Genomic DNA, 15,894 nt, shown 5'->3' on the forward strand with positions numbered 1-15,894 from the left:
GATCATTAGACTCTTACGATGTAATTTCTAGTTTACTCCTTTATAATTTCTAATGCTTGCATTAGAATTTGAAATGTTTTTTTACGCTTTTCCAAAGCTGTAAATTTCTGTGAATTTTGAATAGCACTCTTCATCTTAGGCTTCACCTGGTTTTCAATAACAAAGTTTAAACTGCTTCAAAACAATCTTATTTGCTATTATCAGTGTAACTTTTCAACAGCATAAGCTTTTTCAAGAATGCTGGAATTTTAACAAGTTGCATTCAATTATTAGGTAATTTGTCAGTGCGAAGTCCTTTCAAAGCGTTTCATTTTCATTTATTTCCCCAAGTACTTTGCTTCCATGGACCTCTGGTCGGTAAGATCTATCATTCCTCATTTGACGGTGAAAGTACATGCCAAAAAGAATTAAATCATGACCGTAAATGTCTTTTTTCACCACTCAAAGGGTGTTGTAGAAGCTATTCTTCCTCGCCTTCCGCGTAGTTTGTAGATGCACAGCATGCTACTACTGGTAGCTTTGAATTATTACCCATGAATCAGACTGTGACGGTCCTTTCGTTTATTGGGGTCCATTTTGTCAAAGCTTCTGAGGCTGTAAGACAAAAATGGCCCCATGTGCCACTTTCTGCTTCTTGAGGCCATTGTACAGGATAATATACCCTATATCCAGGTTTTGTTTGCCTGTTACAGTTCAACAGACCTCAAAGAGCGCAAGTATATTCAGGCCATAAATGTACATTTCTATCATAACCTGTTCTGTTGTGATAGTCAGGCCATGATTCTGACATTCAGGAAATCAGGTTTGATGGGCCATTTTGCTCTCAATAATCGTGCCTCAGGGTGGTCCAAGGTCGTCAACATCAGATAATTCGGGTATGGTATTGGTTGGTATTAGATTGGACAATCATCACTTGAACAAGAACTTTGATTCTCTTCGAATGTTTCTATAATATGAATTTTTTACAGGGACAGGCTGCTAGATCACTGCCAGACCCTTTTCTTCTATCCAGGCTTCGGACACCTCTAATTACTTAAAGGCAGAGTTATCTTTTTGAACTTCATGTGAAATTTTGATAATATTAGATTGTTTGAAGTGGGTTAAGGTTTTGCTATTAGAAATAAAGTGGTGTCTTCACTAAGCTCTCTAACTTCAAAAAAAGTATTTCAAAGAAATTGTGAATTTTTCACCATTTCAGAGCAGTCATCTAAAGAACTTCCTTAAAGTCCATTTAGTTTTCTTTTTAAAGCTACATAAATTAAAGAAAAAAAAGATACTATTTCGCTCTTTTATTTTACTTGAGAAATAAGACGGTTTGGTGCTAACCGCCTGAATCTTGAAACTTATTTCCAGTATCTTATGGATTTTGTTTATTTCAGAAAATATATCTATCCTACACACTTAAAATTCATCGGACTTTATAAGCTGTGTTAAGTCACAAAGGTGTAAATGAACTTCTTCATTTACAATTTGAGAAATTTTTCATTTTCGTTTATCATTATTTCAGATATTTTTTCAATACCCTTTGCATTAGCTGCTTGGAATGTTCTTGCCACAGGTTGTTCATTTTCACCGATTGTGAATTTAAGTTTCTCAGGCCGTCCTCTTGATTTTGTCTCGTTTGATGATCCAGTTTGCACATTCTGAGCAACTGCTTATTTAAGTTTTTGTCCTCTAACTATATCTTGGTATATATCTTGGCATTTTATGCTTAGCTATGTTTCTTGCGTAATTTTGCATGCGTCATAGATACTAAAACGATACAACTACGTCTGAGGAGGAAATTACTTAATTATGTTCTTTAAATGTGCTCATAAACATGACTTCACATATACATATATATATATATATATATATATATATATATATATATATATATATATATATATATATATATATATATATATATATATATATATATATATATATATATATATATATATATTATATATATATATATATATATATATATATATATAAATATAAATAAAAATAAGTCGTTTGTCTGTTGAATGACGTCATGTTTGTGTGTCGACTGACGTCATGTTTGTCGACTGACGTCGTTATAAGGATTGAGCTGTATGTCGTCATGAAGTTGTTTGTCGACTGACGTTATGTTTGTCGACTGACGAAATTACAGACCGGGACACCGGGACACTCAAAGAGAAATCACAGACTGGGACACCGGGAGACAAATAACGACCGTTGTTTGTCGACTGACGTCATGTTTGTCGACTGAGGAAATTACAGACCGGGACACCGGGACACAAATGACGACCGGGACACAGGGAATATAAATGACGACCGGGACACAGGGACACAACTACAACGGGGACGCCGGGGGGCACAGGGGGGATATATAAATGACGACCGGGACACAGGGAATGTTCGATTAGCAATCACCATCAACAAAGCTCAAGGGCAATTATAATAATGAGGTATAGATCTGAATACGGATTTTTTTTCCCATGGACAATTATATGTTGCATGTTCGAGAGTCGGTAAACCTGACAATCTATTTATATGCACAGACAATGGGACAGCAAAGAATGTTGTATATTCGCAAGTTTTACAAACATATATATATATATCTATCTATATTCACAGGTGGGACATAGGGACAAAACTACGATGGTGCGTAACTAATATGGCGCGAAAAAAGCTAAAAAAGAAAAAACCTAAAAAGAAAAAAACTTAAAAAAAGCAAAAAATAAAAAAGGTAAAAAACTAAAAAGAAAAAAACACCGGGACACAAATGACGACCGGGACACAGGGAATATAAATGACGACTGGGACGCAGGGATACAACTACAACGGGGACGCGGGGGGCACAGGGGATATATAAATGACAACAGGGACACAGGGAATGTTCGATTAGTAATCACCATCAACAAAGCTCATGGGCAATCATTAGAATAATGAGGTATAGATCTGAATACGGATTGTTTTTCCCATGGACAATCATATATTGCATGTTCAAGAGTCGGTAAACCTGACAATCTATTTATATGCACAGACAATGGGACAGCGAAGAATGTTGTATATTCGCAAGTTTTACAAACATATATATATATATATATATATATATATATATATATATATATATATATATATATATCTATCTATATTCACAGGTGGGACAAAGGGACACAACTACAATGGCGCGTAACGACTTACGCGCGCGGGGGGGGGGGGGGCTTGGGGGGGCGCCCATATAGTTCCAGAATGGAAAGCTTTCCCCCGTAGGCTTCATTCTGTAATTGTTCCGCTAGTATACTATCCAAGACGCTATCAGTTACCGCATAACCTAACTTTGCAGTTTGATCTGGTTTTCTTTCAAATAGGCAGCAACATTGAAAAGTCATAAATGCTGATTAATAAATTTTCAGTTTCCCCTCTTAGTCTGACTGCGCGAGGTGTATATTGCTCCATTCTTTTCGAAATCCATGAAGCCCCTGGAGCCAATCGAACTGTCATCGTTTTTGGAATTACTTTTGACGGTACTCTTAGACATTCATTCAGGCTATTACAGATTTTCTCTTCTCAGTACAGTTCAATGACTTTATCCTCCAAGAGTGTGTAAACGATTAATTTTTTTTTAACAGATATTAAGAAATAAAAAAAAAATGACCACCGACTAATCTAAGAGAGGAAAACTTAGCCTATTTTACTGTTAATCCCTGTGTTCGGCATCCCTCTCAACATTTCCTTAAAGTTTCACCTCAACACCGAAGCCTTTTGGGAGACCCTGGATCAGGCATATCCTCTTTTTCAATAAAAATCCTTATGTGTTAACAATGGGGAGATTGTATAATGTATAGCCCTTACCCGGAGGCTGGGAGGTGTGTCAACCACGGAGGCAGGGTTATTTGACCTATGAACTGTTTTGAAAAAATTAGTGGCTCAAATTTTAGTCAGATGCATTTGAGAGAAAAGAACGTGGGGGGGGGGGAGACTGGTTGCCCTTGGATCACTTTTGACTCTTAGCAAGGGCACTAAAACTTTGGACTTCCAATCAAAGTTTATACGACCACCTCTCTTAACAACAAGCAACTTGAATAACCTACAGCCCTCGCCTGTGGGCAGGGAGGGAAGTTCAATCGCGGAAGCATAGTTTTTTAGCCTTTGAGGTACTTTGAACAACGTAGCTATCCAAAAATTTTGGCTAGATTGGGAAATAGGGCGTGGGGGGCCTGATCGCTCTTAGATCACTATGGAATTTTAAGGAAGTAACTAGAACTTTCGATTTCCAGTTGAAAAAGCAGCCTCTAAAGCTTGCAAAACCACCCCTCCCACGAAAACCTTATATGTTAACAATGGACAAGTTGCAGAAGTTAATACCAATGCTCCAGGGGCTGTGACCAATTTTTCAACCACTGATTTACAGTTAATTGACTCTTGGAATTTTTTGAAAAAAATTATTAGTTCAAAATTCTGATCGGACGCATTTGGAGAAAAAACAGGCACGAGGAAGGAGAGGCTGGTTGCCCTCCAATCAGTTTTGGCTCTTAAAAAGGGCACTAGAACTGTCGAATCGAACGAGCCATTTCTAAAGTTTTTGCGTCCATCCCTTCCAAAGGAACCTTACAGGTTAACAATGGGCAACTAACATAACTTATAAACCTTCCCCCGATGGCTGGGGGTAAGTGAACCTGGAATCATTGTTATTTAACCCTTGGACTATTCAGAACAAAATGACTATCTCAAAATTTTGATTGGAAGCATATGGAAAAAAGACGTATCCTTTTAAACTCTTAAAAGGGAACTAAAATTTCCGATTTCAAATCGAACGAGTTTCTTCCAAAGTTTATAAGACCACCACTTTCAGAAAAACCTTATATATTAACAATGTGCATCTTGCATAACTTACAGCCCTTGTCCTAGGAGCTATGGTGAGTTTTTCAACGCCGGAGGCATAGTGATGACTATCTCAAAATTTTGCTCGGATATATCCAGAGCACAGAGGGAATGGGGGGCTAGTTGCCCTCCGATCACTTAACAAAAACCTTAAAAAGGGCACTAGAACTTCTGATGTCCAATCGAATGAGCCCCCCTCTGAAGTTTATACGATCACCCCTTCCATATGAAATGCATCTGAAAAAAAACATGGAAGTTTATGGTCTTTACTATAGGTAAAGACAAATTATTTCGTTGTCTCTGATATTTCGTTGTCTCTGATATTTCGAAGATAGGGGAAGCTTATAAGAGTAGATAGTAGCGTAGGGCCGAAAAGAAGAATTACCAACGGTATTAAGAGTTTGGTGACTTTAAGACCTTTTGCGACTGCATACTTGTCGATCACTACGCCTGTCTGATGAATCAACCATACCTCTGATTTGAAGAGTAGCTAGGACAACACTGTCGTAATGTTGGTCCATGTGAATTAAGGTCGAACGAGGGCTGTAGATGCATGACCACACCCCAAATGAGACTGAAAGCCAAACTGATGGGCCTTTGCGATACACTTAGAACGTAGCTCATTGATAATAGGTAGTTTACAAGGCTTATAAAATACCTTCGCAATTGTAATTGGTCCAAAAGCTGAGCATTCAGATTGCTAATTATCTTTTTTTGTGAATGAGTATCAGCCTCCCAACAGAAAAAGATGATGACGCAATTCTCAATTAGAAAATCACGCGGGGCATAAGAACCTTAAGTTCCGTAAGCATCATACTATATAAAGATGTATGTTGAGCTGAAATACAATTTCTTATTTTATTTTTTTCTGTACAAGCCGCTTTACAGTATCCAAAGTCCTTCTCTTTGTAAAGACTCCATAGACTTTGGGTCCGAAAAGAAACTTAGTTGCGAACACTAACTATCTTGAAATTGTGAACAAAGAGTAGAAAATTCATTGTCAAGATGTCATGGGCTATATTTTTACTCTCAGAAACGAGCTTGAGTTTCATCTTTCTTAAGTCTTCTGCACTCTGGATGGTAACCCTCAAAATGTCTAGAGATAGTGCGCAAGGACATCTCCCCACAAGCCCAGTCACCTTAAAACACATATCAGAACTCTGCCCCCGGTAGGCCTTCCATCTATCACTTTAGATAATTCTCGAAAATATACAAACTCTGATTAATTATTCCTTACAGAAATATTTGAGCTTCAATCCTATTACGCTGCACAGCAATCACATCAAACGTCCAGTTTTCTTTGAAGTTTTTTTTATTAAGTCACCAGACACTACACTTATTGTATTGTATCAGATTAACGACGCTTCTTGACTACTAAGGTCCCTGCGTCGGCCCTGTAGTGCTTTGCTGCAGCATGATTCGATCTCTGGGTCCCGTATTACCAAGCTAAGGTCAAACCCACTGCGCCACCACAGGACAAGAATACCAGACGCTACGCTATAAGTGGCAGTAGTAATTTTGAATTCCTATCTTTCAACGCCAAATCACCAACAATCAAATTCTTGCAAGTATCTAATTCTCGTTACGTCATGATTCCTTGGCTTTTAGCCAAAATGGGATAAATCAACTTTTTAGCAAAAGAGTTACAGACACCAACAGATTTCTCTCCTCAACATCTAAAATTTGGCCAAATCGTTAAGGCTACCAAACTAAGTAGGGTTACCCACCAAGCTAAGTAGCTATCTCGTATTTTTTACCTCGGAATTTACTGATTTGATGGAAGCAGTTCAACCAAAAAATTTATTCTCCTTAAAAATTTGAAAAAGGTGACTTATCACTTTTTGGCTAAAACCCAATGAACTTAGCTTCCTAGTAACTTATAACCTCTTTAAATCGTTTGTAGTTTTTTCTTGAATCTTGGCAGTAAAATATCACTAAAATATCGTAAAACGTGAGTCAGAATTCCATACGTTAATTAATCTATATTCCGCAATTACAAATCACAAAATCGATAAAAAAGAACAAATCAAATTGGCAGACTCACACTTCACAAAATAACTTATTTACGATTATCTGTCATTTCCAAAAACTGGGCATAGAGGTCTCTGGTAGCTTCTCCTTTGCAGTTGAAAATAAATCTATAGTAGCTCCCATCAGAACAAATAACTAAAAAGACATTTCGTTAATAATATAATTCGTCAAAAAAAATGATGATGGAAAGAGTACTAAGCTTTAAAAGAGATTTTTTTTCCTTAATTTTCGTTTACAAATATTAAAAGATTAAACTTCAGAAAATTAAATAATGAATAATTTTAACTTTGTATTCCTGAAATTGTCATAAAGTTGCAAGGGTCAACTAAGAATTTTAATCTATACCATCTTCCAGTTTCAACCTCAAATAGAACTCCTGGTCTTCAAATGGAATAGGCCATAAACTGTAAAATCGTCCGTAAAACACAAAGAAATAGGCCGTAAAATACTCTTGTAAAATACAAAGGAGTAGGCTATATAGTACTCTTGTAAACTTTATTTCAAGATTGTCAAAACTACAAAGCTGAAATGAATTATTATAAAATGAAATAAATGATATGAAATGAAATAAAATGAAATAAATGATTTGATGACCCATAATATACCTTAAACACCACTAGGCATGGCTTTGAATAGTTTCCTTGGGGTCCATAGGGTTCATTTTGTTGTTTTCCTATTATAATTCTAAAACCTGATAATTTTTACAAATTTATTAGTTTTGTGTTTATATTAAATTTTATATTATTATTAAATTTTCGACTCACAGTGGTTGGTAGAAAACTACGACTTTATTCCATGATCATAAAAACTATAAAACAGGTGAAGTATATGAAAAATGTTAAAGTAGGAGAGATGAAATATAATTGATTCTCCTCTCCTCCCAACTGCCTTTTTACCAGTCATAGGGAAATGCTTGCATTACAGATTCGAATTTTATTTTTATAGTCGTTTTTTCTACTAAATTGTTTCTTGTTTAATAGTCACAAGGATATTTTTAATGCATTTTTTATTTGTTATAGTTCATTTTATCTGGATTCGTGCCAGCCAATTTTTCCGAAGTCTTATTTTATGTCTAAAATGGTAATCAAAACACGGTTTTAGACTATAAAATTTTCGACAAATCTTTAGGTTTAGAACTTAAGCAAACGAACTCTACAGACCAAAGTCAACATTTCTACATTTATAAATTAATATATAAGATTTTAGAACACCCAATGTGAAAAAGAAATTTTTATCAATGACAAAGGCCTACGACAATCTCTGAGAGAGAGAGAGAGAGAGGGAGGGAGGGTATGCAAGGTAATTGTCATTTGTTTTCGAATATTGCCAGACACTTTCATCTTTGGCCATTTATTTGCTTTCTAAAAACACATAAGAATTAGTAACTGATATTAATAAGAATTAAATTTTATTAATTCGTTTTTTTACATCATTAATTACTTATCAAGACATCTGAGTCCACATAAAATCAATTAATTAATAAAATTCTGAGATCTTTTGGATTTGATTTTATAGTGCTGCGTCTAGTAAAACTGTAAACATGCCTTTTCATGTTTTTTATTTTAATAAAGTAACCTATAAAAAAACAACATATCTTTATATTTTCAAAAATGTAGGCCGCTCAATCAAACGAGATAAAACCTAAGGTGGCAAAGGTGCTTAACACCCTTCCCCCTCTAGCTCACACCACGATTCTTTTTTCGGTTGACGAAAATGAGTAATAGATCCGAAATAAAAGGCTAGGAAAATCAATTTGATATTCCAAGCCATTTAAAAGAGTCCCACATAAATCATTCAGCCATTCAAACGAAGTGTGCTAAAATGTTGAGTAACCGATCCCCCCCCCCCCCCTTGCAACCAAATTGTGTTCACAATAACCACTATTTCATATTTCATATACAATGGGTACTTTCAGACAAAATTTCAGTACTTAATATTTAAATTCCACAATGCAAATCTGGAAACAGATCCGGCATAAAAGGCTAGAAAAATATTGCCTTCCAACATGACTTTTAGACTTTCAAGCCATTCAATAAAATCTCACGTAAGCCATTCAGACACTCGCCAATAATAGCATAAAGTATTGAAAGACCCCCCTTTCCCCAACAAGCTGAGACCACAATAATCTTTCTATTTAAACTTCAGTAGAATAGGTACTTTTGGGCAAAGGTTTCAGTCCTTAATATCCCCCTGGCTTAGTTTAGATTTAACATTTCTATTCAACTCAATGAAAGCTCAAAACAGTTTCAAGAAAGCTCAAAACATGCTTAGCAACAGATCAGGTATATATGTTGGGAAAAATTTATCGTCAAACACATTTTTCTGTAATTAATATTAAAAGTTTAGTAATTAATTTATAACATTAGTAATGATAGAAATTAAACAAGATGATGCCTAAGAGAGATGAACGGTATAGCCACCCCCCCACCCTTCAACTTTAATTTCGTTAAAACATTTTTATTTCATGGTATATAGAAGATTTGTTAGAGGGGTTTTGCACCCCTCTCTCGTGTTTTTACTTGAAACTTACTTTAGAACACCCACAATCCTTAGTCTCTGGAAAAGGTTTCATCCCTCTAAAAATCGAATCAAAAAACAGATCTGACAATACCTCTTGCATAAGGGTTAGACAGAAATTGTGAATGTTTTCCAACAATACGAGAGTTGGCAATTTTAAAAAAAGCTGAATTTTTTACAAATGCTTTGGTAGGAGGAATAAACCAATGTTAAGATTCAAAATTGATACAACACTACTACTACTACTACTACTAACAACTCACCCGAGCACCAATTACCAGAAAATTGAGTTAGCTATGATACTCTTAATTTTTAGCCTAGTTATCAGCGCAGAAAAGCAATGGCGTGGAACGGAATTTACGGGGCCTCAAATAAATAAAGCTGAATGTCAGAAAGATACAAGCATGCTAGAATGGTAGATATTTTTTTTTTTTTTTTTTTTTTTTTTTTTTTTTTTTTTTTTTTTTTTACTAAACTTTACCATCTTATCTATAACTGACTCTGATATATTTTATTCATTTATTTTTCTCATTTGTTAATTTCATTTTATTTATTAATTTGTTTCTTAGCCTACCTGGTCCATTTTGCTATTTTAGAGCGTATCTTTTGTGGCAAAAAAACATTCAAAATAATTTGTTTTTTACGGAATAAGGAGCTGATTTTCAATACTAAATAAATGTATAAGCATACATAATTAATAATTAAACAATTACTCATATATACCATATGAAGCATGTAAAACTACTAACACTACTCCCAACGAATCAAGAAGTTCCTATCTCCCTTAATTTTTCCTTACATCCTCCCACCCTATTCGGGGGCGATCCGCTTTTTGTTTGGCCCTAAACAGTTAGCCGACAAGGACAATCTTTGGTAATATGTCATTCGTCATCCACAGAAAGTGTCCTAGCCATCTCATCCTTTTTCTCATTATAGCCTTAGAAAGCAGGAATGGTAAGTCGAGAATCCAAAATAATCCTTAGGCAATTTCTATGGAAAACATCTAGCAACTACTCTACCGTTTTTCGAAGCGCCCATGCTTCAGAGCCATACTTGACCACTGTCATTACTGTAACTTCCAATATTCTAATCTTGGTTTGCAGACTTATTTTCCTATTCTTCTGAACTTTTTTCAACTGTGAACAAACACCCTGGGCCTTGGCGATTCTACTTTTAGCTTCTTCACCTAATGTCTTTACTAATATTACTACCTAAGTAAGTGAAGCTGTCCACTTAATCCATATTCTCTTTACTTAATATCACAGCTTCACCTTGCTCGTCTAAGCGAAGCCTTCTTGACATCAATTTTGAAACCTATTTCTGCATCCTGAACTCACTAACATTTCATTTATTTATAGAACATTTTCATCTAGGATGTTTAAATCATCAGCATAACCCAACTCTAGGAGAGTTTTACTTCCCCAATTTGATTCCGCGTTCTCCCCTTTCAATGATGTGCTACTTAGGACTAAGTCCATCAAAATGATCCATATAACCAGGAATAGAGCGCAACGCTGCTTACTACTACTACTACTAATAACTCACTGCAGCACCAAGTCGCCTGAGGCCAACACAGCTACGCACGCTCCTCCTCCAGCCTAATCTATTCAAGGCCTCCCTCTTTACACCCTCTCAGGAAGTTCCCATTTCCTTTAAATCTTTATTTATGACAATCCCAACCCAGACGAGGACGACCTGCTTTCCGTGTAGCCCCAGACGATTGGCCAAAGAGGACAATCTGTCATCCTTCATCCGCAGAACGTGGCCTAGCCATCTAAACCTTTCTCTTATTATAGCCACAGAAAGCGGAATTGAATTACATTTTTCGTACAACTTACTGTTTGAAATACGGTCAGTCAGCCGGGTACTCCTGATTTAATACGAAACCAACTACTAAACTCACTTCCTGCCTTAACTACAGCATTGTTATTCTCGTATACAGCACTAATTACTTTAATGTATTTATCCGATATACCATACAAGGATATAACCTTCGCTAATGCTCTCCTATCAGCAGGATCAAACGCTTGTTCATAATCTATAAGACTGGTGTTTGATTACTCTATTGAGTTATATGGCTTATTGAGACTGCCCTAGGATAGGAATATAGAAGAAACCGGATTTTTGTTTATCAAGGACGATGAACGCTGTTTTGAAACAAATGACTATGATCCTAAAAATTTGTATCTTTAAAGGTAACATTCGTCTTTTTTTAAACATGTTTTAGTTTTGTTATTGTATTTTTTTTTTACAATATTTTTCTTGACTATTCTATTTTATAAGCAGTTTTACTATGTGTATAACTGTTTAATAAGACACAATTCTATACACTCTAGATAGGAGAAAGCTACTTGCCAATCAATGAATTAGGGTCATTCCCAAAAGCACAAACACAACGGACGTTACCAGGAACATCAATTTTTGCAAAACTCCACTTCGAACTGAAATACTTCGGCAATAGGGGAGCAGACGCTAAGCTGTAAAACTGATTTTAATCAAATAATGATAAAAAAAAAAGGTGAAAGAATTAGAACTTTTTTAAACGGCCTTTTATTTAAATGTGCGGTCTTTTATAAATCCTTTTATTTAAACTAATTGTTCGACTATATAGCATTATCAATCAAATAATGATAAAAAGGGTACTTGTATGATATACCCATTACATAATATTCTTCTAATATGTTTCTCTGACGCTCAATCCTAATGAAATAAACCAAAGTAAGATTTGGGCTATATATTTGCACATTAGGCGGGTGGGGTGGTGGTATATTATGGTGTCTGCATGCCTACTGTGTTACGAAAAAATATTCTGAATATTATGTACTTAGAATCGTTTTCTAGATTGACACTGTACAAAAGCTTTACCTCCCCCCACCACCACTAATTTGCAAACATATAGCCCAAATTATATATTTTCAATCGATTCTGTCACTTCTCTTTGTCTTGTCTCACGCTGAGGTGAAAGGAACTAAAGAAAAAGACAGTTCTATAATACGTCAAAGAATGAATAACTTGAGCGGTAGGGGGTTTATCAAATAAGTACAAAAAAGGTAAAATAGTTTGAACTTTTTTTTACGGTCTTAATCCTTTTATTTAAACTAATTGTTCGACTATACGAGCAACATATTAGCAAAACCATCATAGGTTTTCAACTTCTGTCCTCAAAAAATTCTTCCACTATTAATTCAGGATTTCCTCGTATTTTGTCAAAAGGAAACTGACTTTTCGGAAACCGCCTAGAACAATAACGTAAATACATAAACGTTAGCACGATATAATAATCTTTTTTATTTTGAAGATTTCTGGGAATCAGTTTTTCTTTTGGCAAAATTTGGAGATACTTAAAGTACTGCCTCAAACCTATGCAATTTTGCGATATTATTATAGACGGCACTATATGAAACATTATCTAATAGCTTATAGCAATAGCATCCCCTACATAGTTTTTATGAGACCCATAGACGCAACTCTTTTCTTCCTTTAAAAGCGAAAAACTTTGAGATTGACCACCTCAAAGGAGCAGGCGCATGTTACGTAATAGGAAATGTTTTCTAAGAGATGGAGGTGCATATTACGTAATTGAAGTTGACGGCGACGTAATCTTGCCTAACTTGTTGGACCACATGATTTGCTTTAGTATCATTTCTGCATCGGAAGGATAAACATCTATGTCTTATTTTTAAAAAAAGCGAAGATGAAATATTCAAGAAGACGTGTATTTCTGATAAGTTATCGTATCAACGAATGCTGACAAAGAGAAATATTTGAATTATGAAACAAGTGCTAATGGTAACACTATTGGATTTGTAAGCGTGCGTTGTCAATTGTCATGACAGTGATGAGTTAAATTTCTTTGGAATACTGGGAAGATTCAAGTGTTATAGAGGTGGATATGCAAGAGTAACATCCCCAGAGAAGTTAGTGTTGAAAGAGAACACAAACATAAAACTTCTAGTAGCTGATAAAGGCCAACTTCTTGCTAATGATAACGTTACATGAAGTCTGAATATAGCCAAAATGTAAGAAGGACGAAAAATTTCAAAAAACATAGGTACAGATCTCCTGTTCGCAGTCTTAGAGGGGCTTATCGTCGAAAATTACCCACCTCAAGGCATTCATAACGAGGGCGTGGCAGAAGATAACAGTGTTTGAATGCCTCAAAAGATTATGAGCATACAAATACGTTAAGGAACAAGAGGGTGAGAGACTACAACGAAAATAATGACGAAGAAGAATTCTCCAAAACGACTATTAACGTAAACCAAGAGTGAATAAAAGGAGAACAGGATATTCTGAAGAAGTTGGCAATAAAAAATGTTTTGACAGATCAGATGATGGTGCAAGAAATAAGAATTGCGAAAGCATTTCACCTGCTGTAGAAAAAGCAGAGAACGAAGGCGATATTGACACAGATAAAGAAAAAGAAACTCTAGATATAGGGCATGATTTTGAGACGTAGGATTTTATTTACAAAAGTAAATATCGCTATTATGGATATGAAACCATATCCCAAGAAATACGAAATTGTATTCAAAACATGCAGAATAGGGCTTTTGTGCAATTTATATCCCGTAAACCGAAAACAGGAAGTAGAAGATTTATATAAACTTTCATTAAGTGTTTTTGACCTAATGCCTCATTCGTATCGTGTAAAAGACTCTTGACCTATTTCGGTTAAAACGAGTTCTAATCCACGGCACGAGTTACAAACTAATTGGTTTGGTATATGATGTGGTTACAAATCGTAAAAAACTTGAATCATTCGTTAGTCATTTTGTATAAATTTTTAAACTCATCAAATTTCCTAAAAAGGCTTATTGGGAATAAACACGTCTTAAATCGATTAAGAGAATATACAAAAATACCAAAAGATGTTTTTGAATCATTTTCGGAAAGCATGTTTACGAAAATATTTGGTGAAGCAGGAAGATTAGGTTCCCCTGCCGCACTTGCCCGAGTCATTTCTTGTCTTGTCTTGCGACAGAATATTTACGTAATAAAACAATGACACACAGATGATTCTTGCATTCAAAAGGAATGACCAGCTTGAATTGAATGCGACGGTGCTGAAAATTGTCTCTTACGATCGGATATTTATTGTATTTGCTGGACTTACGGACTATTTTACGGAATTGCGCTACTTCATTAAATGCTTCTTGTTTTCAAAAGGAATGACCAGTTGAGCACCGACAGCTAGAGCCAGTAACAATTGAATGTGAAAGAGCCGAAAATTGCCTCTTACGATCGGATATTCATTGTATTTGTCGGACTTACGGACTATTTTACGGAATTGCGCTACTTCATTAAATGCTTCTTGTTTTCAAAAGGAATGACCAGTTGAGCACCGACAGCTAGAGCCAGTAACAATTGAATGTGAAAGAGCCGAAAATAGTCTCTTACGATCGGATATTCATTGTATTTGTCGGACTTACGGACTATTTTACGGAATTGCGCTACTTCATTAAATGCTTCTTGTTTTCAAAAGGAATGACCAGTTGAGCACCGACAGCTAGAGCCAGTAACAATTGAATGTGAAAGAGCCGAAAATAGTCTCTTACGATCGGATATTCATTGTATTTGTCGGACTTACGGACTATTTTACGGAATTGCGCTACTTCATTAAATGCTTCTTGTTTTCAAAAGGAATGACCAGTTGAGCACCGACAGCTAGAGCCAGTAACAATTGAATGTGAAAGAGCCGAAAATTGTCTCTTACGATCGGATATTTATTGTATTTGTCGGACTTACGGACTATTTTACGGAATTGCGCTATTTCATTAAATGCTTCTTGTTTTCAAAAGGAATGACCAGTTGAGTAACGACAGCTAGAGCCAGTAACCATTGAATGTGAAAGAACCGAAAATTGTCTCTTACGATCGGATATTTATTGTATTTGTCGGACTTCCGGACTATTTTACGGAATTGCGCTACTTCATTAAATGCTTCTTGTTTTTAAAAGGAATGACCAGTTGAGCACCGACAGCTAGAGCCAGTAACAATTGAATGTGAAAGAGCCAAAAATAGTCTCTTACGATCGGATATTCATTGTATTTGTCGGACTTACGGACTATTTTACGGAATTGCGCTACTTCATTAAGTGCTTCTTGTTTTCAAAAGGAATGACCAGTTGAGCACCGGCAGCTAGAGCCAGTAACAATTGAATGTGAAAGAGCCGAAAATTGTCTCTTACGATCGGATATTTATTGTATTTGTCGGACTTACGGACTATTTTACAGAATTGCGCTACTTCTTTAAATGCTTCTTGTTTTCAATAGGAATGACCAGTTTCATAGCAGTGTCACCGCAAAAAAGCAACATATTAAAGAACAACGTGTCTCCTAGACACTTTAATTTCCTGGCCACTTTCTGCGGAAGAGGTGATTGTACAAACTTGAATGAGGTTTGATAAAATAGATTTGTGATTCACTCTTCAAAATATCAAGATTGATTGTAGGGAAACCAGTCCCGCTTTCCTTTTTTGCCTCCTTG

The 15,894-nt window shown here is 35.6% G+C and overlaps 1 protein-coding gene across 2 annotated transcripts in view; it reads right to left on the bottom strand.

Annotated features, from left to right (window-relative positions):
* Nucleotides 1-6,819: 6,819 nt before the first annotated feature.
* LOC136039533 (WD repeat domain phosphoinositide-interacting protein 3-like) overlaps nucleotides 6,820-15,894 on the bottom strand; it is a 475,762-nt gene continuing 466,687 nt past the window's right edge. For both annotated transcript variants that reach the window (XM_065723339.1, XM_065723338.1), the window contains exons 7-8: nucleotides 11,761-11,882; nucleotides 6,820-7,023 (exon numbers count right to left, since the gene is read on the bottom strand). In XM_065723339.1, the coding sequence (XP_065579411.1) occupies nucleotides 6,917-7,023; nucleotides 11,761-11,882 (229 nt within the window). In that variant the 3' untranslated portion in view covers nucleotides 6,820-6,916. The remainder of the gene's footprint in view (nucleotides 7,024-11,760; nucleotides 11,883-15,894) is intronic.

This window comes from Artemia franciscana, chromosome 19 (assembly GCF_032884065.1).
Source record: "Artemia franciscana chromosome 19, ASM3288406v1, whole genome shotgun sequence".
NCBI classification, from domain to species: domain Eukaryota; kingdom Metazoa; phylum Arthropoda; class Branchiopoda; order Anostraca; family Artemiidae; genus Artemia; species Artemia franciscana.